This window comes from Gorilla gorilla, chromosome 1, assembly GCF_029281585.2.
Source record: "Gorilla gorilla gorilla isolate KB3781 chromosome 1, NHGRI_mGorGor1-v2.1_pri, whole genome shotgun sequence".
Taxonomy (NCBI): Eukaryota; Metazoa; Chordata; class Mammalia; order Primates; family Hominidae; genus Gorilla; species Gorilla gorilla.
The window spans coordinates 101,487,475-101,511,108 of NC_073224.2; the positions used below are offsets into that span (position 1 = coordinate 101,487,475).

A 23,634-nucleotide genomic window follows, 5' to 3' on the forward strand; every position below is an offset into this window, starting at 1 on the left:
CTGCAGTCTTGAACTCCTAGGCTCAAGTGATCCTCCCACCTCAGCTTCCCAAAGTAGCTGGGACTACAGGTGCATGCCACCACTCCCAGCTTTTTTTTTTTTTTAATAGACTGTCTTGCTGTACTGCCCAGGCTAGTCCCAAACTCCTGACCGCAAGCAATCCTCCCACATCAGCCTCCCAAAGTGCTGGGATTACAGACATGAGCCACCATACCTGGCCTCTCTTTTACTTGGAACTTTTTGTTGTTGTCAAGTGCCTGGGTTACGTGGAATTATATCATCACAGAGTGATAGATACTAAGTAGAAAAAATGTTGACACTTCTTTTTTCTTTTTTTTTTTTGAGACAGATTTTCACCCTGTCGCCCGGGCTGGAGTGCAGTGGCGCGATCTCAGCTCACTGCAAGCTCCGCCTCCTGGGTTCACGCCTTTCTCCTGCCTCAGCCTCACGAGTAGCTGGAACTACAGGTGCCTGCCACCATGCCCCACTAATTTTTTTGTATTTTTAGTAGAGACAGGGTTTCACTGTGTTAGCCAGGATGGTCTCTGTCTCCTGATCTCATGATCCACCCACCTTGGCCTCCCAAAGTGCTGGGATTACAGGTGTGAGCAACCGGGCCTGGCCAGTAGAAAAAATGGTGACATTTCTTACAACTCTTTGTTGTTTTGAAACAGGTTCTCCTTTTGTCACACAGGCTGGAATGCAGTGGCACAATCTCAGCTCACTGCAGCTTCAACCTCCTGGGCTCAAAGGATCCTCCTGCCTCAGCCCTCCAACTAGCTGGGACCACAGGCATGCGTCACCACACCTGGCTAATTAATTTTTTGTATTGTTTGTAGAGACGGGGTTTTGCCGTGTTGCCAAGGCTGGTTTCGAACTCCTGAGCTCAACTGATCTGCTTGCCTCAGCCTCCCAAAATGCTGGGATTACAGGTCTGAGCCACTGTGCCCGGTGCAAATCTTTAATCCTTCCCTTCACCTCAGATATGAAGTACAATTTCAAGGGCTAAGTCTTCTCTCCTCCCCCATATTTATGCAGGCTCCTATCCTATTAGTCTAACTAAACAGAGAAAGTCATAGACTAGAGAAGCACTTGTGAGATTCAGGAAGCAATGAGGGACTACTTCTCTATTCTTCAGGGAGCATTAAGCACTAAACCTGAGCTAGGAAGAAACATCTGCCTTATGCCTCCCATAGGAGGTCCTTTTTCCCCTCCCCCATAGCCTATATCCAGAAACCCACAGTGAAAGACACACATTCAACTCCCATACTTTATTGGGACAAAGGAGGAAGGATGCAAACCATCACCACAGGCCCACCCACCAGGGGTGTCCAGGCTTCAGCACCTAGTACAGCATGAGTGAGTACATTATCAATACAGGCAACTTGGGAGGGATGGAGTGGGGAAGATTCCACACAGGAAGGAGACTAGAGGTCCTTCTAGGCTTGGGGGCTGAGGCATGTATTGTACTGGCACAGTCCACTTATGGATGAAGAAGGAGGTCTAGATTTCCATTTTGCAGATAGATAGGAAGGAAGACATTCCCTTATATAGATGGGAAAAAGGAAAGGGATTACCTGGAGGGCAATTCCTTTTTTATATATTTGGAAGAAGAGCAGATTTCACCTTATAGGTGGGTATAGGAGGGAAGAAGTAAAGTTTATTTTAAATATTAGCAGAAACAGACGTGGGAAGAAATGTCATTTTGCAGAGGGAAAATGCTTCTGGGATGGTGTTCACTGGCCATTCCATTCCCAGGTGACAGGAAGGAGACACATACGCAGGAAAGGGTCCCAGGGCTACAGAACAAGGGAGGTATACCCCACAGGCACCAGACCCTCCATGCCATCCCGCCCACAGCGGAGCCAGTCCTCATCCACTGTGGTGATGACACGCAGCACTTCCCCACGCCGGAAGCTCAACTGGTCAGGTCTTGCAGCAGTGTGATCACAGAGAGCCCGCACTGCCCTGAGGGGAGCCAGAGGAAGATACTGGGATGAGGTGAGGTGGGGCTGCCCAGCTGTCCCCAGGTGTCACCTCTAGAGTGCCCTTGTTGGTTTGGCTCAGTGGACATTGACTGGGCTCTGGAAGAGACTTGAGAACCATTCATCAACTTGGTGATTCTATCTGGGGCCCCAGCCTTCTCCTGAGTGGCAAACCCACTCCAGCTGCTTATTTGACACTATTTGCACTTCTCAATGGTACTTCAAATTCAACATAGGCAAATGAAATGACTCACCCTCAAAACCAGTCCCTCCTCATGTCGCCTATAATGGTAAACAGCACCACTTTCTACCCACACTTGCCCCTGGTAAAAACCTGGGCATCTCACTCCATACATCCAATCCATCACCAAAACCTGTTTGGTGTTTGGATCTCCTACTACTCCATCTACTCATTTTTTTTTTTTTTTTCTTGAGACAGAGTCAGTCTCTGTTGTCCAGGCTGGAGTGCAGTGGTGTGATCTCGACAGCCTCCGCCTCCCAGGTTCAAGCGATTCTCCTGCCTCAGCCTCCCGAGTAGCTGGGACTACAAGTGCCCACCACCACCACGCCTGGCTAATTTTTGTATTTTTAGTAGAGACGGGGTTTCACCATGTTGACCAGGCTGGTCTTGAATTCCTGACTTCAGGTGATCCACCACGCCCGGCCGCCAAATGCTTTTATAAAATGTTTAGGCCAGGCGTGGTGGCTCACGCCTGTAATCCCAGCACTTTGGGAGGCTGAGGTGGGTGGATCACAAGGTCAAGAGATCGAGACCATCCTGGCCAACATGGTGAAACCCCATCTCTATTAAAAATATAAAAAATTAGCTAGGCATGGTGGCGGGCGCCTGTAGTCCCAGCTACTTGGGAGGCTGAGGCAGGAGAATCACTTGAACCCAGGAGGCGAAGGTTGCAGTGAGCCGAGATCATGCCATTGCACTCCAGCCTGGGCGACAGAGCAAGACACTGTCTCAAAAAAAAAAAAAAAATGTTTAGTGGTCAGGTGTAGTAGCTCCCACCTGTAATCCCAGCACTTTGGGAGGCCAAGGTAGGCAGATTCCTTGAGGCCAGGAGTTCAAGACCAGCCTGGCCAACATGGCAAAACCCCGTCTCCACTAAAATTACAAAAATTAGCCAGGCATGGTGGCAGGTGCCTGTAATCCCAGCTACTCTGGAGGCTGAGGCAGGAGAATCACTTGAGCCCAGGAGGCGTGGTTGCAGTGAGCCGAAATCATGCCACTACACTCCAGTCTGGGCGAGAGTGAGACTGTCTCAAAAAAAAAAATTATGTTTAGTCTCTATAACCATAAAAAAGGTATTGCATCATATCCTTTTTATAGAAAGAATCCTGGCCGGGTGCAGTAGCTCATGCCTGTAATCCCAATACTTTGGGAGGCTGAGGCGAGTGGATCACCTGAGGTCAGGAGTTCTAGACCAGCCTGGGCAACACGGTGAAACCCCGTTTCTACTAAAAATACAAAAATTGGCTGGGCACAGTGGCTCACGCCTATAATTCCAGCACTTTGGGAGGCCAAGGCAGGCGGATCACGAGGTCAGGAGATCAAGACCATCCTGGCCAACATGGTGAAACCCCGGTCTCTACTAAAAATACAAAAATTAGCTGGGCGTGGCGGCATGTGCCTGTAATCCCAGCTACTCAGAAGGCTTAGCAGGAGAATAGCTTGAACCTGGGAGGCGGAGATTGCAGTGAGCTGAGATCATGCCACTGTACTTCAGCTTGGCGACAGAGCTAGACTCCATCTCAAAAAAAAAAAATTCCAAAACTTAAAACGGGCATGGTGGTGGGCACCTGTAGTCCCAGCTACTCAGTAGGCTGAGACAGGAGAACCCAGGAGGGGGAGGTTGCAGTGAGCCGAGATTGTGCCCCTGCACTCCAGCCTGAGCGACAGAGCAAGACTCTTGTCTCCAAAAAAAAAAAAAAAAATCCAAGGCTCAAACGAGTGACACATCGATAATAAATAGAAAAGCTGCAATGCACACTAAGCACGGTCTTATTTTAAAGCCCAGGGTTTTTTACACTACCTCCCATCCATGCTGTGATAGCATACATGGTTACACACTAGTGCATTCTCCCCAATCCTCCTTACCTATGGGTTTGCACCATCCTGGGTGCTGAGGCCTCAAGCTCCTGAGGAGAAGGCATCTCGGGAGGTGCCCCCCGCTTCACAAGAGCCAATACACTCACTGTCGGGGGCAGCCAGCTAGATGGTCTCCTAAAAGAAGGGACGTAGGGTCACAGCTCAACCCACCTCCAGAAAACCCAAGAACCCTGGGGTTTGGAGGGAGGGAGAGGCTAAGGGGCCTAATTGTGGTTCAAAAGAGGTCAGGGGTTAGTCACTGCTGAGGGCAGAGTGTTAATTATTGGACACAGGCACTTTTAGGCTGATGAGGGAGATGACAACAAAAGTCCACAACACCACAAATCCCAAGGAACCTATGGACCCAGCAGGGTCTAGACAGGCTCAGAATGAAAGGGCCACTAGAGAGTATGTCAAGCCATTAAAGAGCCACCAGTTGTTGAAGCCTGGAGCAGGGGTTGGCATTTTGTTTGTTTGTTTGGAGAGGAGACAGGGTCTCGCTCTGTCGCCCAGGCTGGAATGCAGCAGTGTGATTACAGCTCACTGCAGCCTTGACCTCCTAGGCTCAAGCAGTCCTCCCACCTCAGCCTCCTAGAGTAGCTGGGACTACCACCACGTGTGTGCCACCATGCCCAGCTAATTTTTGTATTTTTCTGTAGAGACAGGGTTTCACCATGTTGCCCAGGCTGTTTTTCATTTTTCTAAACGACCAGATAGTAAATACAGTTGACCCTTAAACAAAGCAGGTTTGAAATGCACAAGTTCACCTATATGCAGGTTTTTTTCAACCAAACAAAAAATACTGTATTCTCAGGATGTAATACCGACATATACTGAGGGCTGTCTTTTTCTATACATCAACTGTAGGATTTGAGTATGTCAGATTTTAGTGTACATGAGGGTCGTAGAACCAATCCCCCACATGTACCTGGGGATAACTATATTTTAGGACCTAGGGCCAAGAGAGAAAATTGAGATCATTATGTAGGCACTTAATATAACCATTAAAATGTAACCATTTTTAGCTCATGGCTATAGAAAAACAGACCGCCAACCTCTGCCCTAAAGGATCATCACTAGAGAGTTTCAAATGAAGCCGCTGGGAGATCTGAGAGAGTCAGAAGGTCATAGAAAGGACAAGGTACCCCATTACCTGGACTTTAGGGCTCCATTCTCATTTTCTGCAGGGCCCCCAGGCACTCCAAATAGTCTTCCCAACCAGAGGCCCCTGCCTGGTGCCATCTCATCTGTGGGCAGGGGTCTCTCCTGTGCACCTTCTTCAGCTGCAGTCCCATGACGCCCCGGTGCCCATCGGGAAAGAGGAAAGCCCTCAGTGCCCCCAGAGGCATAGACCCGGGAGGCCTGGGTCAACTGCTCCCACCAGCTCCCTGGTGTGGGAAGGTTTGGAGAGTCAGAGGGGTCTGAAGCAGCTTCCTTGGAAGTCCCCCGAAGGCTCTGGGCCAGCCGGCCCCCAAAGTGCAGCATGGCTTGCATAGTCTGCTGCAGAGCTGGAGGTGGGCCTGGAGGGGCAGGGGCCTGAGGTGGGCCCAGGGGCAGGTGGTGGTGGTGCTCAAAGAGCAGGTCCAGGTGGAAAGTGAGCACCGACAATGGCTGCAGCAGGAGCAGCAGCTCTGTGGACAGGGAGGGACAGCCACCGCGGGCCAGGGAGAAGAATCCTGTTGGCAGGTACAGGAGGGAGAGCAGGCCTGGAAAAGAGCAGGCCAACATCAGCTCCTGCCCTGGACCTAGTCCCAGAAGACCCCCCAGAGCATCCCACCGGTCAGCACACATCTTCCCAGGCCTCACTCTGCTGGGCACTGGGGCAGAGAGGAGGAAGGATGTGGTGGGCTATAGGACTGACATCCCCGCCTGCATGGAACCCAGCCCAAATAGGAAGACACACACAGCAAGTGGTGACAAGTAACAGTGACAGTGCAAAGGCTACAGAGGAGGAGGACAGGAGAGCCATAGAAGCACATACAAAATGGGGCGTGGGGGTTGGCCTAGTCCGAGGGTAGAGGTAGGACCTCACTGGGGAAGGACTCAAAGGATGAATGATAGTTCATGAGGAAGCAGGAGGGGCAGAAGGTAGAGGAACAGCATAAGCAGGGCCCTGGAGCAGGAAGGGCCAGGCAGGAAGACTGTTGGCAAGACCCTCCAAGGCAGGGGAAGAGGGCAGAGGCCAGACAGCCAAGGCTTTGGGTCTTTCATCCTATGGGCGATGGGCTTCCTTAGAAAGTTTTAATTAGAAGAGTAATAAGATCGGAGATCTGGATTAATGGCATTCTGGCAGCAGTGGGAACCAGCAGGAGAGAACTCTTTCCTTCCCATCCTCCCAGCCCATCAGCCCCATCCTCTACCATCTGAACCTCTGACCTGCATCTTCCTGGAGACTGGAAAACCACAGCTCCAATTGCTTGGTGCTAGGGGAGAAAAGAGGGAATGGAAGTTCAGGGAGGTGGAGGACTCCAGACCTCTCTGGGTGGAGGATGGGAGATGAGATTGGAAGAGGGGGGGCCTTCTCTGGGGACGTGAGGCACTACTACTGTGTCCCACCCATGACGCTCCTGCAGTCCCAGGTCGTGGGAAGGGCACTGGAAAGAAGGCAACTCACTTGAGGAGGCCCAGGATAAAGGCATGGAAGCGGCTACGGCTGCTGCTCAGCGGGGATAGACGGCTGACCTGGCTATACAGGGTTCCAAGGGAGCGGGTGCTGGAGCCTGAGAACGTGGGGTGCAGTCAGCCAAGCCCGGCCCTGCCCTGCGCACTGCCGGGTCCCACGCCCTCCTGGCTCACCTGGCTTCACCGACGCCTCCACCACGCTCCAGGGGCTGCTCCTGCGCTGCCCGGTGATGAGGTCCTTCCGGAAAGGCTTCAGCCCGTCCGCCACCAGGGCGTGGAGGGCCGGGCAGAGGGTGGTCAGCACCAGGTGCCCCACATCCGGGCTCAGCCGGCTATCACCCAACTGGGCCTGGAGGTGGCGCGATGCCGATGGCTCCAGAGATCCCTCCAGCCACCTCCCGCCAACCATTCCCGCACCCCCCGCGGAGCTCCATTACTCTCCTCATCCCAACAGCCTCCCCCCAGCCACCTTCACCTTCTGCACCAAGTTCCGGGCGGCCCCGAAATGCGAGATGATTTTATCAACGGAGGCGCTGACGGCTATCAGAAGACCTGGGAGGAGCGGGAAAGGGAAGAAGCTAGGAGGCCGCGCCCCTACCCAGGCTTGCCCGAGGGGCGTGGAGAGACTGCCTTCGGACAGCCTGAGAGCAGGGCCGGGGGCGAAGGGCAGTTCATTCGGAAGCGCGGGGTCGGGAGTCAGGGTGCCCTACCTTTCTTCTGCTCCTGCAGCTGACCAGTCCCACTCTGGGCTTCTGCCATCCACAGCCGCTGGGCTCCGGGGACACCGGCGAAGGACCACGAACTACGGACTGGCGTAAGGGAAGAAGGGCGCGGTGACACTTACCAAGGGTTATTCCGAGGACTCCGGGCTCCCGCACAAGTTGTCTCCGGCGGGTCTGCAGTGCTGTGTCCCCGAACGGTCTTGGGGAGAGGAGGCGCAGGACCGCCTGGAGCACGGGGTAGCTCGACCCGAGCCCCGGAGTGAAATCTCGCACACTTCCCAGCACTCGCTGTCCCCCAGCCCCATCCCGGTTCCCTGTGCCCTCCCTCAGGGCACAGCCCCCACCTCCAGGATCCCGGAACTGCGGGAGCGTGATGGCCGCGCTCACCTCCCGCCTGCCCTGCTAGGGCCTGTAGGGCGGGAGAGGACAGGGCGCGGGGAGGGAGGTGCAGCCCTGCGCACCGCCCCGGGGCCCAGTCCTGCCTGCGGAGCCCCGGGGAGCACGTGGGCGGCATGGACCAATGGAAAGACAGACAGGGGAAAGGGAGGAGACGGAGGGAGGCGAGACCCGAGGATTGGGAGGCTGGAAGGCGCCGGAAAGGGGAAACCCGGGTCCCGCAGCAGCCTCTTGGCGGAGGGTGCCCTCTTCATCCCGCGTGGGACTGGACTCGCGGAGAGGGCGTGGTCAGAACCTCTAGTGCCAATGAGCTCCCGGGAGCTTCACCCTCCACCCCTCCCTAGCAAGGTCGGGGGGCAGGCCCGAGCTGCATAGGCCAAGGAGTTCCACGGAGGGTGTGACCCAAAGCCCCTAACAACAGACTCGCTGGGACCCCCTAGACTTGGCATGGAGGCTGGGTAAGCCTGCGTCCACTATGCCCAGGTGGGTCTGGAAGGAGAGGGGGCCGGCCCACGGAGCAGGAAAGGCAACAACTTCCCCCTCCAGCACTAGGAACGGGGCCAGACTCCCCAAGGCCGACAAACTTGCTTGGAGTCGGCTTAAACTGAAGGGCGGGAGTAAGCTGGGCAACCCCGGAAAAAAGCGAAAACGGGGCCGGGCGAGAGTGGGCGGGGCGGCCCGCCTGAGGCGTGGCCCGCGGGGCTAGCCCGGGTCCGTCTTACGTAGCCTGGGCGGAGGCGATGGGCTCCTGGTCCAGCGAGGGGCCTTCGGCGGACGAGGTTGCGGTGGCAGCGGGGGGGCGGGTACCTGGCGGGGTGGGGGAGCCGCGGCGGGGAAGGTGCTACTTCTGGGAAAGAGCGGGGACAGCAGCAGTGCCAGCTCGGGGCTGGCCAGGCAGGGCAAGGCTCCCCGAGTCGGAGGCGAATAGGCTCCCACCGGGGACAGGCGGACGGGCAGCAGCTGCTCCTCTGGGGGGCTCGGCGCCCCCAGCAGCCGCAGCCCGGCGCCGGGCCACCCGGCCAGAGGAGCCAGGAGCAGAGACCCAGCTGCGCCTGCGCCCCCACCCTCCAACAGGGGGCGCCCGTCGGCCGAGAACCGGAAAACCAGGGGCCGAGGGAGCAGGAGGGGACCGGCTGCAGGCGGGATTGGCGGGGCCAGGCGCAGAGGGAAGGAGGGCAGCGGGATGGGCAGCCAGGCAAGAAGGGGCGGGAAGAAGAGGGAGCAAACAGTTAGTCCCATAACCCAATGACCCACCCAGTTTCCCTTTCCCGGAGCGCTCCCTGGTAGAAGGCGCGGGGAGGATGGGTGATACAGAATGGAGGGAAGACAGGGGGCCGGGTTGGAAGCCTAGGAGGCGTGAGCGGCCGAAGCCCAGCCCTCCTCCCGCTTCTTGCGACCTCTTACCCTCCAGGCCGGCCTGCGCGCCCGGCTCCTTCGCGGCTGGGGCCTCCTCGCCAGCCGCTGGGCTGACAGCCCGGCCCTCCTCGGACTGCCCCTCCGCTATGGGCTGCAGTCCAGGTCGGTTCTTTTTCCTTCGGGGAGGGACAGGCGGGGGTGTGGGCCGGGGCGGGACCAAAGCCCAGCCAACTGGGGGGTCTCGAGGCGGGACTGGCGGGGCTGGGGCCCGGCTTCGGGACCGGAGTTCCTTGAAGGTGGTGACTTCCCGAGGAGGTGCCGAGGAGCCGCCCGGCGACCCCGAGGGGGGCAGCTCGGTGTCGGGCGAGAAGACTATGAGCCAGTCACTGCGATCTTTCTTGGCCTGCGGGACAAGGGGCAGCCCTGGGCCCCGCTTGCGCTTCTGGGCCAGCTCGTGGAAGGACGTGATTGTCCGGTGGGGCACCGGCTCCTCGCTGACGTCACTTCTCCATCCTCCATCAATTTTCCCTGCATCTGTTTTCGAGCCAGAATCAGTTATTCTTGTGTTGGTTTTCCAACCAGAGTCGAATTTTTCAGGTTCACTTTTCCAGCTAGAGTTAACATTCCCGTTGTTTTTCCAACCAGTGTTATTGTTTTCAGTGGCTTTCCATTCAGCTTTAGTTTTCTCTGTGTCAATTTTCCAAATTGGGTTAATCTTCCAACTGGGCTCCGTTTTCCCAGCGTCGATTTTCCCATCATCCGCCTCTAAGAGCTCAGAGGTAGGGAGATCCTGCTCCGCCCTCTCGTCCTCTTCCTCCAAGCCTGGGGAAGGGACGTCCTGGCAGGTGGTCAGGGCGTTGCAGTTCGAGTCCAGGCCAGGATCGGGTGAAGAAGAAGCTCCGGAGCAGGAATCAGGAGAGCAGCAGAAGCTGTCCGGTGAGCAGGTGCCAGGGCCTGCTGAAGCCAGTGGGGAGCCCTGCTCCAGGGGGATGATACTGGGCTGAGGGTGGGCATCCTCATCACCAGGGAGGTCCCGCAAGTAGACTGAAACAGGGGACTCATCGGGGCTAAGATCTGAGCAGGAGCTGAGCGAGGAGGAGCAGCCTGGGTCTGAGGGAGAGGCAGCCCCCTCTTCCTCCTGTGACGGGTCCTGCCGGTTTTCTAGGCCCGGACCGTGCTCCTGGCAGCACCGGCAGGGCACAGCTGGGCTGTTGGAATTGGCGTCCACCAGGGTGCCACTGCAGGGGCCCCTGCTCTCCTTGCCCCCAGTGTCTCCTGGAGGAGGGGGTGTGCTCAAAGGCCCCTCCTGTAGCTCAGGACGGCGGGACAAGTGCAGGCCCAGGGAGACGTGCTGGAGGTGGATGTGGTTGAGGTTGCAGAGTAAAGCTCTCTGAGGGGACAGCATGGTGCTAGCGGCGATGGGATGGCTTCTAGAGAACCAGAAGGGTAGGGTCTCTCACATCCACCTACCTGGCAACCACAGGTGCAGACCTAGAAGACAGGGGTGGTGAAGCCCAGCCAGTGAGGACAAGAGCTGCGGGGAAGGACACCGAGGTGACTTGACGGCAGCAGCAGGCCTGAAGGCTCTGGCTGCTTTGGAAGATATTTCAATGAGATGCAAATCGCAATCGACTGACCATTAGTTTCCACTGCAGTGTTTGCAGGTGGAGTCGAATGTAACCCCCCGGGAATGGAGCCGGGAGGGTCAGAGAACGCGGCTGCGCTCTGGATCTCCGAAGGGGGGCGGGGGCCTGGAAGAGGTCCGGGCCCAGAATGGACCTCCAGGTCCCTGCTGCCGCAATCTGGCCCTGCCCTCCAGCCTACCCCTTACTCCCAGAGGAAGGGACCCAGGGAGACCCACCCAGATGCCCTGAAAGGAGGTGGAGGATGGGGGTGGAGCAATACGCAGAGTTTGCCTGGTGAATGCAGGAAAGGGGTGGGGGCTGGAGAGGAAAAGGATGGAGCAGCCGTCAGCTTGTCAACTCCGCATCTGCTGGCTGCCTCGGCCGGGCTCCAGCCTGCGCCCTCGCCCCTCGGAAGAGCGGTATGTCCATTCTCTCCGCATTCGTCTCCATCGTTCAGCCACCACCGCACCCTTTCTCTATTCATTTCTCCTGCTCCCTTGTCCTGCCCCGCCCTTCGTGCCCAGGTCCATCGGTCTACACCCATGGGCCGAGCCCTCCTCACCAGGGTCCTCCTGGAACCGCTCCGGCCTTGGGCTTGTCCGCGGCTCCCACGGTCCCCGCCCGGCGGGGCACAGAGCGGGAGGGGAGGGGCACTAGCACAACCTACCCTGCGCTGCGCAGCTGCACCCCTTCGCGCATGGGCGTGGCGTAGCTCAGACCCGCCCCCAGCGTTTAGCGTCTTTTGTCACCCACCTAGCGGGTTTGATATATCCTAAGCTTTTGGCCCCTGGGTCCTGCTTCCGTGCAGCGAGTCCTCCCAGCACCCCACCCTGCACATTCTGGAAAGAGCCAGACTCTGGCTGGGCCGAGCAAGAACAGAACCACAAGAAGGTTACACGATTATTTATTGAGAGCCTCCTCTCCCCGCCCTTGCAGTCTCTAGGTCACTTTCTCCGCTTGTAGATTTTGCGCGCAAGCCCCAGAAAGACGGCTGGGGGCAGGGGTGCTGCGTACTGTTCAATGAGAGCCATAATGTGGCTGTAACTGTCTTCCTCATATTGCAAGAACACTGCCGGCAGATCCAGCTCCTCATATAGCGCCTTCACCCGGGCCACTTTCTCAGCCTCCTTCTGCCCGTAGTTTTCCTGGAAGGGGTTGAAAGACAGGAAAACGGGCTTGGCCTTCCCCAGAGCCTCCAGGACCCCTCCACTCCCCTCATTCACATATTCCAGAACATCTCCAAAGCCACCCACTCCTTTCCTCCCTCCAATTTTCAAGTGTCTCCACGTAGCTAAGATCCCAAGCTTCCCTTCCCTATCCCAAATATTGCCTCAGACCAGGCATCCTCTACTCCAGGGTTTCTCCACCTTGGCACTATTTAAATTTGGGACCAGATAATCCTGTCTGGGGGAGCTGTTCTGTGTACTACATGTTTGGCAACATCTTTGGCTCCTGCCAACTAGATGTCTGTACCACATGCACACACACAGAGTTGTAATGACGATGGCAAAAAATGTCTGCTGACATTGCCAAATGTCCCCTCGGGAGGAAAACTGCCTCCAGTTGAGAACCACTGCTCTATCCCTTTCCACCAACTCAGGGACCCACCACCCTCTCTCAGGCACCTTCAGGATCTGGTACTGTTCTGGAGTGGCCCGTTGCAGACACTGAACCACCAGCCAGCTGCATTTGTTGTCCTGGATGTCAGTGCCAATTTTGCCGGTCACACTGGGGTCCCCAAAGAGGTCAAGGTAATCATCCTGGGCAGGGAGGGGGAGGGCAGCAAAAGAGGAAGGATGAGGTTCCTGGGCAGAGGAGGAGTGAAGCTGGTGCCTGTTCTCTGCTACTGCCTCCTGCCTTCTTACCTGAATCTGAAAGAACTCCCCCATCTCCAGCAGGATCTTCTTGGCATTGGCGTGCTCCTTCTCGCCATCAATTCCTGCCTACAGGGAAAGGGGGGTTAATAAGCCAAACCCCAGAGGTGCCGGCATCTTCCTGGCTGCTTCCTCCCATGGGGTCTTGCCCTACTGCAGCCCCAAATCTTTCCTCTCTCTTCAGACATCTTGGCTTCCCTGACCTAGACAGTCCTGACTGATGGTCCAACCTCAATCCCACTTATTTTTGGCTAGGCCTTCCTGGGAGTCATAAAAGAGATGAATCCATTCTAGAGGTGCACAGCCTGTCTCTTTCCTCACAAATGTCAGTCCCCGAGTCATTCTGATCCATCTTCCTAATATTTTTGCCACCTCCAACTTCTTTCAAGATGAAAAGGAAATGTAGAGAAGCAAGGTCAGGGTAGACACTTAATCCCACTGACTGCCTTTAATCCACTCTTCTCCCTCTCAACCTGGATGATCTCCTCCACACTCCTATCCATACTCAGATACAGGATATATTGTTCCCCTATTATGTGCTAAGCACTTTCATATCCCTTGCCTTGCTTAATCTTTACAGTCCTGTGAAGTAGGAATTTTATCCCCAGCTGAGGAAAGAGACTGAGCGAGACCGACTTGCTCAAGGTCACACAGTTTTTCACCAGGGGTAGCAGTGTTCACGTTTTCTGCTCTATGCCTTGCTGTCCAAAAGCCCCCATCAGCAGAGCAGAGAGGGGTGAGGAGGCTCACTCACCATGTACATGGCTGCAGCTATAGGAAGGTAGAAGGAGTAGAAAGCTGTCTTGTACTTGACAATAGATTTGTACCTGAGTAAGGGGAGAAGAGAAACTCCTCAGGAGGGCAATGCGCATCCTGAGCCCTCCCTCGCTGTCCAGACATGGTTCGCACTGTCCCTCACCTCCCCTCACCTCCCCTCACCTCTTTTCAGTGAATCTGACAAGATCCACATTGCCCTGGGGGGCTGTGAGGAGGTCCAGTGTCTGCCCAATCTCAGTCTGATAGGAACTCTAAGCAAGACAAAGACGGTCCATGAGCCAGGCTTTCTCCAGATATGCGAAACCCTGGTATCCCAAGCCCAACATCCCATACCAGCTGACAACTGGGCAAAATCAGAAAGGCAACAGAAGGGGAGAAAGCCCCAAAACTCAAGGCCCATATTCATACACACAGTCCTTTATCACCCTTTCTTCCAATTACACAGGACAGAGAAGCCCTTTCTTGCCACTACCACAACCCCACTTCCCAACACCCTTCCTCGCTTTCTTTCCCTTCCAGGCACGCTGCAATCCTGTACCCTGAAACCAGCTAGATGAGCATGTCCTATAGAGGCCAAGGCTACCATGGGCACCCTCTGGGCATTGGGCCCTGTCTGCAATACACCTGCAGGAAGAGCTCGATCAGGTTCAGGTAATAGGGCTGCTCCCGGCAATAGAGCTTCAGCAGGCGGTAGATACATGCTTCCAGGAGGTTAGCATCATTGATGGCATCCAAACCCACGCCCGGCTGTCATGACAGACAGAAAAACAAGCAATCAATCTCTAGTCTCGGTTCATACTAAGAGCCATCACCCCAACACCTCAACCAGGCCATATATAACCACCTCCCTGTGGCCTGTCCCCATACCCACTGCTATTTTCCTGCCCACATTACCTTCTGATACCAGCAGATCTGTCCCCGGCGGGTAAGGGATGAATCCATGATGTCATCTGCCACCAGGAAGAAAGCTTGCAGCTAGAAAGAGTGGAATAAGACCTGCAGGGCTCCTCATTACTGTTCCTTCTATCAGCAACAGAGCTGCTACTTTATATCTGTATATAGTTTCGCTTTTTTTTGGTGGGGGACAGAGTCTCACTGTTATCCAGTGCAGTGGTGCAATCACGGCTCACTGTAGCCTCTACCTCCCAGGCTCAAGTGATCCTCCCACTTCAGCTTCCTGAGTTCCTGAGACCATAGGCACATACCCCATGCCTGGCTATTTTTTTTTTTTAATTTATTTTTTGTAGAGACAGGGTCCCACTATGTTGCTCAGGCTGGTTTTGAACCCCTGGGTTCAAATGATCCTCCTGCCTCAGCCTCCCAAATTACTGGGATTACAGGCATGAGGCATCACAGCCGGCCAGAGCTGCTGCCTTTGACAGTCCCTATGAGCTGGGAAAGTCAGGATGGGGAGACAGAAGACTTCTGTGCTATGGAGACTTGGAAAGTGACATAACATGTTTGGCTCAGACTCCCCACCTATAAAATGGAACTAAAACACTCTTGTTTTAGGTAAGAAACTAGAACAGATTATGAACAGGTAAGAAACTAGCCCTAGATTATGCCTGGTGTCAGGGAGATTAGGAAACACCTTCATATACCGTACTCTATTCTTGCCAAAAACCTCAATGAATGCTTAAAGTAAGATCTATTCATGAAATTGACTTTACATTACTTCCTAAATAAAAGAAGGCTATTCCCACATTGCCCCCAGCACTGTGTTTGAACACCCCGGTGACTAGGAACACAGCCTTACCTAAAGCAGCTCCTTAGCAGTGCAGGTCTAATCAGGTGGAACTGAAATCTGACTTTGACCTATGAGTCTCAGACATCTTTAAACATTTTTAAACATTAACTAAGGGCTTACTCTTCTGAGTGCCCATCTGAAGGTACCTGAACGTGTCGGGTTTCCCACTAGACCATGAACTCCTTGGAAGCAGGGACAGTAACTTCTCCCTCTTAGCATTTGCAGAGCCTAGCACAGCACTAGGCCTGGAGTGAGAGTTTCCTAAACACTTGTCTGACAAAGAAATTAATAAAACACTCTAACATTCCCTGTGATACTTCTTGCAGTCAAACTATATGTTTTGGTTCCTTAAATAGCTTTTCTTTTCTTTTTCTTTTTTTTTTTTTTTTTTTGAGATAGAGTCTCACTCTATCACCCAAGCTGGAGTGCAGTGGCACCATGTGGGTTCACTGTAACCTCCACCTCCCAAGTTCAAGCGATTCTCCTGCCTCAGCCTCCCAAATAGCTGGGACTACAGGCACCTGCCACCACCAACTGCTAGGCCAGCTAATTTTTGTATTTTCATTCAGTAGAGACAGGGTTTTGCCATGTTGGCCAGGCTGGTCTTGAACTCCTGACCTCAAGTGATCCGCCTGCCTCGGCCTCCCAAAGTGCTGGGATTACAGGCGTGAGCCATCGTGTCTGACCATTAAATAGCTTTTCAAGACATGGTTTGGGTTGCTTTTTTAAAGAGACAAGGGTCTTGTCATGTTGCCCAAGTTGGACTTGAACTCCTGGGCTCAAGTGATCCTCCTGTCTCAACCTCTTGAGAATCTAGGGATATAGGCACACACCAGCGCACCCAGCTCAAGACATGGTTTTTATTTTCGTAACTTATTTCCTTTTTTTGTTTTTCCACTTCTAGATACATACCCAGGTTTTTGTTTTTGAGATGGAGTTTCACTCTCATTGTCCAGGCTGGAGTGCAATGGCACAATCTCGGCTCACTGCAACCTCCGCCTCCCGGGTTCACGTGATTCTCCTGCCTCAGCCTCCCAAGTAGCTGGGATTACAGGCACGTGCCATCACACCCGGCTAATTTTTGTGTTTTTAGTAGAGACAAGGTTTCACCATGTTGGTCGGGCTGGTCTCGAACTCCTGACCTCACGTGATCCATCCGCCTTGGCCTCCCAAAGTGCTGGGATTTTAAGTGTGAGCCAATGCACCCGGCCCTATACCCAGGTTTTAATTTTTATTATTATTTTCTTTTGAGACAGGATCTCACTGTCACCCAGGCTTGAGCAGAAGACATGGTTTGTGTGTTTTTGTTTTTGTTTTTGAGATGGAGTTTCGCTCTTGTTGCCCAGGCTGGAGTGCAATAGTGCGATCTTGGCTCACTGCAACCTCCGCCTCCCGGGTTCAAGTGATTTTCCTGCCTCAGCCTCCCGAGTAGCTGGGATTATAGGCATGTGCCTCCACGCCTGGCTAATTTTGTTTTTTTTGTTTTTTTTTTTTTGAGACAGAGTCTCGCTCTTGTTGCCCAGGCTGGAGTGCAGCGGCACAATCTCAGCTCACTGCAAGCTCCGCCTCCCAGGTTCACGCCATTCTCCTACCTCAGCCTCCCAAATAGCTGGGACTACAGGCGCCTGCCACCATGCCCAGCTAATATTTTTTTTGTAATCTTAATAGAGACGGGGTTTCACCATGTTAGCCAGGATGGTCTCGATCTCCTGACTTCATGATCTGCCCGCCTCAGCCTCCCAAAGTGCTGGGATTACAGGCATGAGCCACTGCGCCCAGCCAAATTTTGTATTTTCAGTAGAGATGGGGTTTCCCCATGTTGGTCAGGCTGGTCTCGAACTCCCGACCTCAGGTGATCCACCTGCCTCAGCCTCCCAAAGTGCTGGGATTACAGGCATGAGCCACTACACTTGGCCTAGAAGACATGGTTTTTAAGACTTTATCCCATCCGAATCCTGTGTGCTGTAGTGGATCCACATTGCAAAGGAAGCATGCAACACCGCCTGCCAGAGCCCAGCATGGGCTGTGGGGCAAGGACCGTTGCAATCACTGCTACTGTTATAGGCAGGGTCCTCAGGGAAGGAGGCATCCATCTGCATCTTTACCTCTGACCTAAACTCAGAAGAGTAGTGTGGAGGTCCTGGGCTTTCCACATCGAAGGCACATGTTTAACTGACTCTGTGTTTATTTGGAGCAGCATGGTTTCCCTGAAGCCACCCATTCACTGCCTCTCCCAAGGGTGACTGCAAGGACAATCTTGTTTCAGCCACCACCACTCAACCATGATGGTCTCCGAGATAATTAATTCCATGGCCTCCCCAAATTTCCTCTGCCTCCTAGCACTGATTCTTAACCCCACCAGCACTTTCTATTTATTAGGGAAATTTTAAAAAAAACAAACCCAGGCCAGGCACAGTGGCTCACACCTGTTATCCCAGTACTCTGGGAGGCCGTGGCAGGCAGATCACTTGAGCCTGGGAGTTCAAGACCAGCCTGGGCAACATAGTAACACTCCATCTCTACCAAAAAACTATTTAAAAAGCCAGGCGTGGTGGCAGGCACCTGTAGTCTCAGCTACTTGGGAGGCTGAGGTGGAAGGATCGCTTGAGCCCAGGAGGTCGAGGCTACAGTACGCCATGATTGCACCACTACACTCCAGCCTGGGCAACAGAATGAGGCTTTGTCTCTAAAAAAAAATTTAGACCAGGCGCGGTGGCTCACGCCTGTAATCCCAACACTTTAGGAGGCCGAGATGGGCAGATCACTTGATGCCACAAGTTCAAGACCAGCCTCAGCAACATGGCGAAACCTAGTCTCTAAAAAAAAAAAGCCAAGTAGAGGCTCGCTCCTGTAGTCTCAGCTACTTGGGAGGCTGAGGCGGTGGAAGGGTGGCTTCCGCTCCAGAGGCAGAGATTGCAGTGAGCCAAGATCATGCCACTGCACTCCAGCCTGGGTAACAGAGTAAGACCCTGTATCAAAAAAAAAAAAAAAAAAAAATTAAAAATTTTTAAAAACTTACAGGTGAAACTAGGGTGCTGCCAGGGTTAAGAACTGATTCTAGGCCAGGTGCAGTGGCTCACACCTGTAACGCCTGTAATCTCAGTGCTTTAGGAGGGTGAGGCAGATGGATCACAAGGTCAGGAGTTCCAGACCAGCCTGACCAATATGGTGAAACCCCATCTCTACTAAAAATACAAAAATTAGCCAGGGATGGTGGCATGTGCCTATAATCCCAGCTACTTAGGAGACTGAGGCAGGAGAATTGCTTGAACCTGGGAGGCAGAGGTTGCAGTGAGCCAAGATGGTGCCACTGCATTCCAGCCTGGGCAACAGAGAGAGACTCCATCTCAAAAAAAAAAATGAACTGATTCTACCAGTTAACCACTGGCCCCTCAAGGTCTTGCTTCCCTTGGCCCCCATAGCTTTGCTCCTCTGCTCTGCCCTCATCCTCCTTCCCTTCCTTCCTTGCCTGTCATCTCCATATGTTGAACCCCTCAGCCCCTCGGCATCCCTGTCATCCAGGGCCCTCTCCCTGGATGCCATGGGCCTATTACCTCCTTGGAAGCAAATTTCTATTCTCCAGACCCATCTCCCCGACAAGTTCCAGACTGGAATTTCCACCACCCACAGGACAGGCAGATCCACCTGCTCCACCCATACCAAGAACGTACCCGGGCTGACTGTGCTCAGCACGTCTTCCCTTGAGCCAGCTGCTCCTCTCAGGCCAGGAATTCAGCATCATCGTCACTCACCAAGTTCTGAATGCTCTTCCCTTTTGGGCTCACTGCCACCCTCCTCGGGCATGGCACCCCTCCCAGAACGCAGTCCCCCTGCCACTAATGAAAGCTTTAGGCCATGCCAGCAAACTAGACACCTTCGAGACCAAGACGAACTGGTATAGAAGACAAGGGGATGTGGGGATTGGAGCAAACTAGAGAAAGCACACAGGAGAACACATGCCGTCTTGCAGAAGTTGCATCCACTCAGCTTCAGCCAATTGTTGCTATGCGGGAACATGGACCCAAATCTTACAATTTCCCAAGCCATGCTAGAAATCTAGGTTTTAGTGTGAAATCTCTTTGTTAAATTTAGGAGACTTAATTGTAAAACATTTTCAAAATACTATCAGTGAGCTGCCAGTTTTCAATCTCTGCTTCTGAATAGCCTTTGGAAGACCTCTGTCACCTTTTTTTTTTTTTTTTTTTTTTTTGAGATGGAGTTTCGCTGTTGTTGCCCAGGCTGGAGTGCAATGGTGCAATCTCAGCTCATCGCAACCTCTGCCTCCCAGGTTCAAGTGATTCTCCTGCCTCAGCCTCCCGAGTAACTGGGACTACAGGCATGCGCCACCACATCCAGCTAACTTTGTATTTTGAGTAGAGATGGGGTTTCTCCATGTTGGTCAGGCTGGTCTCGAACTCCGGAACTCAGGTGATCCTCCCCCCTTGGCCTCCCAAAGTGCTGGGATTGCAGGTGTCAGCCACCACGCCCGGCCTCCTCTGTCACTTTTATAGCCATCCTCTGCTCAGAGGAAAGAGCTGACACCTCTCTGCCCAGTCTTGAGGCCCCAGTCCACACTGTCTACAACTATCTACAGCCATCTTCATACCTAATGCCAAAAGAGGCTCCCCACATTAGTTAACCCTTGGAGTGATTCACTCTAAATTTGGCCGTAGCACACTAGAGACAAAGAAACACAAACACAACCCAGAAATAAGTTTCAGGCCCATCCCACCCCTTCCCACCCAAGTCACCACCATTGCAGGAAACTTCTTCTCCCTTTCCCTACCCCTCTCACCAGTTCCACACACCAGCCCACAGTCCAGGCCCGCTGGAGACTATCAGCATCCTGTTTCCTTGGCTCCACCAGCTCCCGGAATGCTACTACCACCGTCAAACCCCGGTTATACTTGCCTCCAATGGCATTGTACTCCAGGACCTGGAGGGCAAGGGAAGAGGTACAGGGTATCAGGGTCCATACAGCAGCTACTGTGAGTTTTCTCCTTGCTCTCTCCCATTTCCAACCACCACCTAACTTTATCCTCCCCAACCCCAACTCCTCTTCAGGGAGCCTCTGGAATTGCTACTGTCTTTACTCCTTCCCCAAATTTCTGGAGCAAAGCTAGAAGAGGTCCCAGTACCCAGGCACATTCTTTCTGCATGGTCTACCCTAGTAAATTTATTTTTTGTTTTTATTTATTTATTTTTTTTTTTTTTGAGATGAATTCTCTCTCTGTTACCCAGGCTGGAGTGCAGTGGCACGATCTTGGCTCACTGCAACCTCTGTCTCCCGGGTTCATGAAATTCTCCTGGCTCATCCTCTCGAGTAGCTGGGATTACAGGTGCCCACCACCACGCCCATCTAATTTTTGTATTTTTAGTAGAGACAGAGTTTCACCATGTTGGCTAGGCTGGTTTCGAACTACTGACCTCAAGTCATCCACCCGCCTTGGCCTCCCAATAAATTTAAAACCTCCATAGTGCAGATTAAATGCTGCTCCCAAACCCAGAACAGGGCTTGAACCCACGGAAAACTCAGTACATGCTATAGGGATGACTGGCTTGTTCAGGTCCCTCCCCAGTTTCCTTCCCCATCCCCACCTCTCCTAGACTTCCCCTTCACAACTCATCCCTACTTTTCCAACCACCTCTGCCTACCCAGGGTTCAACCCTCCTGCAAATGAAAAGCCTCCTTCATTATATTAAAACAAAGCCTCTCCAAAGTCGGCCAGAAGACAGCTTACAGGGGACCCAAGCTGTGGGATCCATCTCCCACTCCTCCAGTGGTGTCTCCTCTTGCATCTCACTTTGCCTTCTGCTGCCTGGCTCTCAATCAGACCTAACTAACAGGGAAGACTTCATCTCGCTATGTCACTCAGGCTGGAGTGCAGTGGCACAATCACGGCTCACTGCAACCTCCGCCTCCCAGGTTCAAGTGATTCTCCTGCCTCAGCCTCCTGAGTAGCTGGGACTACATGTGTGCGCCACCACGCCCAGCTAATTTTTGTATTTTTAGTAGAGACGAGGGTTTCACCATGTTGACCAGGCTTGTCTCGAACTCCTGACCTCATGATCCCCCCACCCTCAGCCTCCCAAAGTCCTGGGATTACAGGCGTGAGCCACCATGCCGGGCCAAGACTCTTTTAATCCCCATTCCAGTATAGGCAAAGCCCCCCTTTCCCTTCATTCCCCTGAAATATATGAGATAGACAGCATTTATAAAAAGAATTTTAATAGATACTCCAGAATCAACAGGAAAAAAATTGGCAAGTATCACAGCAATAGTTCATGTTCTAGAATAGGGGTTTCTAATGATACAATAACTTCACTCAGGCCCCAGGGAGATAGGACAATATCAGACTGCCTTCTTCCCCGGTCTCTGCCAACCTAACAGCTTCTAATTTCAGGACACAAAATCTAAGACTTGCCAGGTTCAAGGCCTCCACCCCCAAAGCAAAGCAGTTTGGATGACCCACCTTCCATCAGAGCCAAAAGTCAGGTTGATGGACTGAGTAAGTATACTTGCCCAGGCCCCAGCCTCTCCAGAGCAGACTCGAGTCCCTCAGGTAAAAGCTTTCTCGGCCAGGCGTGGTGGCTCACACCTGTAATCCCAGCACTCTGGGAGGCCGAGGTGGGTGGATCACCTGAGGTCAGGAGTTCGAGACCAGCCTGGTCAACACAGTGAAACCCCGTCTCTATTAAAAATACAAAAGTTTGCTGGATGTGGTGGCACGCACCTGTAATCCCAGCTACTCAGAAGGCTGAGGCAGGAGAATCACTTGAACCCAGGAGGTGGAGGTTGCAGCAAGCCGAGATCGCACCATTGCACTCCAGCCTAGGCGACAGAGCAAGGCTCTGTCTCAAAAAAAAAAAAAAAAAAGCTTTCTCTCACATCTGTCAAAAGTCCCCCATAAGCCACAGGTGAATGCCACACATATACAGAGCAACGGAACCAAAGGCTTACTCCCCCAAGTCATGAATCCCTCACCTCCTTGAGCCGGGCAATAGCATCTCCTATCTCTGGGTGCCCCATCTCATCCTCAGTCAGCACCCTAACGATCTGGGAGAAGTGCTGAACGAAATCCTGCTTTTCTTGGGCATAAACATCTGAATTCTGGTCTCCGTTCATTCTGAGGGAGGAGCAAAGGGCTCTGAGTAGAAGAAAAACAAGTCAGAAACCTGATCAGCTGCTCCCCTCCCCAAGGCCCCTCACCCCAACCACACTCACCGAGGTTCCTCTGTCCACGCTTGGCACCAGCAGCGGGCACTGTGCCAGGCCAGGACTGGGTACCCGTGCACCAGGGAGGGCCGCCGTAGGGAACCCAGCCACCTCTCCCGGGGTGCCCAGTAGGGGGCTGGCAGCAGGAAGACCCCCACAGATCTCAACCAGCGGGACAGGGGCATCCTGGGAGTGGCATAGGGAGGGGGCACTAAGCACTCCCTGCAGGGGCAAGCACCAAAGGCAGAGGCATGGTGGCAGCTCCCCAGATAACTCCCACCCCAGCCTTAGCCCAGAGTGCCCCTCCCTCTTGTGGAATGTGCTTGGGGACAATTACAGGAAGGATACGCAGGGAACAAAAAAGTATGGCTGGGTGACTGAGACCCAACTAATCACCACTTACAATAAACAGGCTAGAACTCAGTGCCTTCAAGATGGCGTGCACAAGGCTGGGTAAGGAGGCGGTACAGAGTAAAGTACCCCAGGATTAGGGGCTGAAAGGACCCTTAAGTCATCCTATTTTACACAAGCCAAACTGAGGCTCTAGGAGGTAGGAAGATAGTAGAGGCAGAGCCAAATCTAGAACCCAGGTCTCCCCTGGGCAGTGGAGAGGGGTGCCCAGGGTCTGAGTTACGCCCCAAGGAGGAAAGAAGCATTGGAGCGAGAACCCATGGGTGCTGCGTCCATATGGTCCGGGGTGCTTGAACCGCGCGTCCCAAGCCCCACAGGAATCGCTAGGACTGAGCAGATAGGCTCGGAGCAACTCTGGACGGGAGAGAAGGGCTCGCAGCAAAGGAGTAAACCGGGGTCCTGGCATATTGGGGATTCCAGGAAAGCACAAGGGCAGAGTTGGGAAGTCTCCACACCCCTAGAAGGCCAGCCAGTCTAGCCCACCGACCTTCAAAACGGACACAACAGGCTGGCCTTCCGATGCCTCACAGTATCGTTACAGAAGTAAGGCCCGGTCTCGGCCCCCTTCCTCCAAGGCCCAGCACACATCCTCTCTCACCTGTTCCCAGATACGGATTCCTGCTCGGTCCCGCTTGTTGGCGGGTACTCCTAAAAGCAGAATCCGCTCCGCGATCGGCTCTGTGGGTCGAGTAGTTCCCGCTCTCCCCACACTAAGGGCGGAAATATACAATTAGACTACAACTCCCAACGTGCCCGCGGGAGGGACAGATAACGCGATCCTGCGTGTCCTGGCTGGGCGAAGATG

At 53.7% G+C, this 23,634-nt stretch overlaps 3 protein-coding genes across 14 annotated transcripts; 1 reads left to right on the plus strand and 2 right to left on the minus strand.

Annotated features, from left to right (window-relative positions):
• Positions 1–1,256: 1,256 nt before the first annotated feature.
• Positions 1,257–11,454, minus strand: RUSC1 (RUN and SH3 domain containing 1). Of its 7 annotated transcripts, XM_019023903.3 has the most exons (11): positions 11,367–11,454; positions 9,228–10,670; positions 8,546–8,956; positions 7,416–7,514; positions 7,181–7,257; positions 6,880–7,054; positions 6,698–6,803; positions 6,460–6,506; positions 5,237–5,789; positions 4,093–4,218; positions 1,257–1,968 (listed from the first exon to the last, which is right to left on the minus strand). In XM_019023903.3, the coding sequence occupies exons 2-11, from the start codon at positions 10,582–10,584 to the stop codon at positions 1,800–1,802; spliced, it is 3,120 nt and encodes a 1,039-aa protein (XP_018879448.3). In that variant the 5' UTR covers positions 10,585–10,670; positions 11,367–11,454; the 3' UTR covers positions 1,257–1,799. The 7 variants fall into 7 exon arrangements, with proteins under 7 accessions (XP_018879448.3, XP_004026959.3, XP_018879453.3 ...); XM_004026910.5 differs by lacking the exon at positions 8,546–8,956; XM_019023908.3 differs by lacking the exon at positions 4,093–4,218.
• LOC101133213 (putative uncharacterized protein RUSC1-AS1) lies at positions 9,977–12,199 on the plus strand. The gene is made up of 2 exons (XM_019023975.4): positions 9,977–10,115; positions 10,663–12,199. Exon 2 carries the CDS (start codon positions 10,870–10,872, stop codon positions 11,578–11,580), a length of 711 nt encoding a protein of 236 aa, XP_018879520.1. The 5' UTR covers positions 9,977–10,115; positions 10,663–10,869; the 3' UTR covers positions 11,581–12,199.
• Positions 11,693–23,634, minus strand: FDPS (farnesyl diphosphate synthase). Of its 6 annotated transcripts, none has more exons than XM_055361427.2 (11): positions 23,428–23,574; positions 22,428–22,604; positions 22,188–22,350; positions 19,998–20,138; positions 14,350–14,430; positions 14,080–14,202; positions 13,618–13,706; positions 13,433–13,505; positions 12,670–12,747; positions 12,430–12,564; positions 11,693–11,949 (listed from the first exon to the last, which is right to left on the minus strand). In XM_055361427.2, exons 2-11 carry the CDS (start codon positions 22,601–22,603, stop codon positions 11,749–11,751), a joined length of 1,260 nt encoding a protein of 419 aa, XP_055217402.1. In that variant the 5' UTR covers position 22,604; positions 23,428–23,574; the 3' UTR covers positions 11,693–11,748. The 6 variants fall into 6 exon arrangements, with proteins under 6 accessions (XP_055217402.1, XP_004026971.1, XP_004026969.1 ...); XM_004026922.5 differs by having other exon boundaries at positions 23,317–23,574; XM_004026920.5 differs by lacking the exon at positions 22,428–22,604 and having other exon boundaries at positions 22,188–22,329; positions 23,428–23,634.

Coding starts and splice junctions, on each gene's coding strand:
- RUSC1 (XM_019023903.3), bottom strand. CDS start 10,584: ATGCTGTCCCCTCAGAGAGCTTTACTCTGCAACCTCAACCACATCCAC. Junction 8,957..9,227: donor CGCGCAGGCCGGCCTGGAGG/GTAAGAGGTCGC, acceptor TCCCGCCTGCAG/CCGGTCCCCTCCTGCTCCCT. Junction 4,219..5,236: donor AATGGAGCCCTAAAGTCCAG/GTAATGGGGTAC, acceptor CCCTTCTTTTAG/GAGACCATCTAGCTGGCTGC.
- LOC101133213 (XM_019023975.4), top strand. CDS start 10,870: ATGGAGCCGGGAGGGTCAGAGAACGCGGCTGCGCTCTGGATCTCCGAA.
- FDPS (XM_055361427.2), bottom strand. CDS start 22,603: ATGCCCCTGTCCCGCTGGTTGAGATCTGTGGGGGTCTTCCTGCTGCCA. Junction 20,139..22,187: donor CTATTGCCCGGCTCAAGGAG/GTGAGGGATTCA, acceptor CTTGCCCTCCAG/GTCCTGGAGTACAATGCCAT. Junction 12,748..13,432: donor TAGCTGCAGCCATGTACATG/GTGAGTGAGCCT, acceptor CTTTCCCTGTAG/GCAGGAATTGATGGCGAGAA.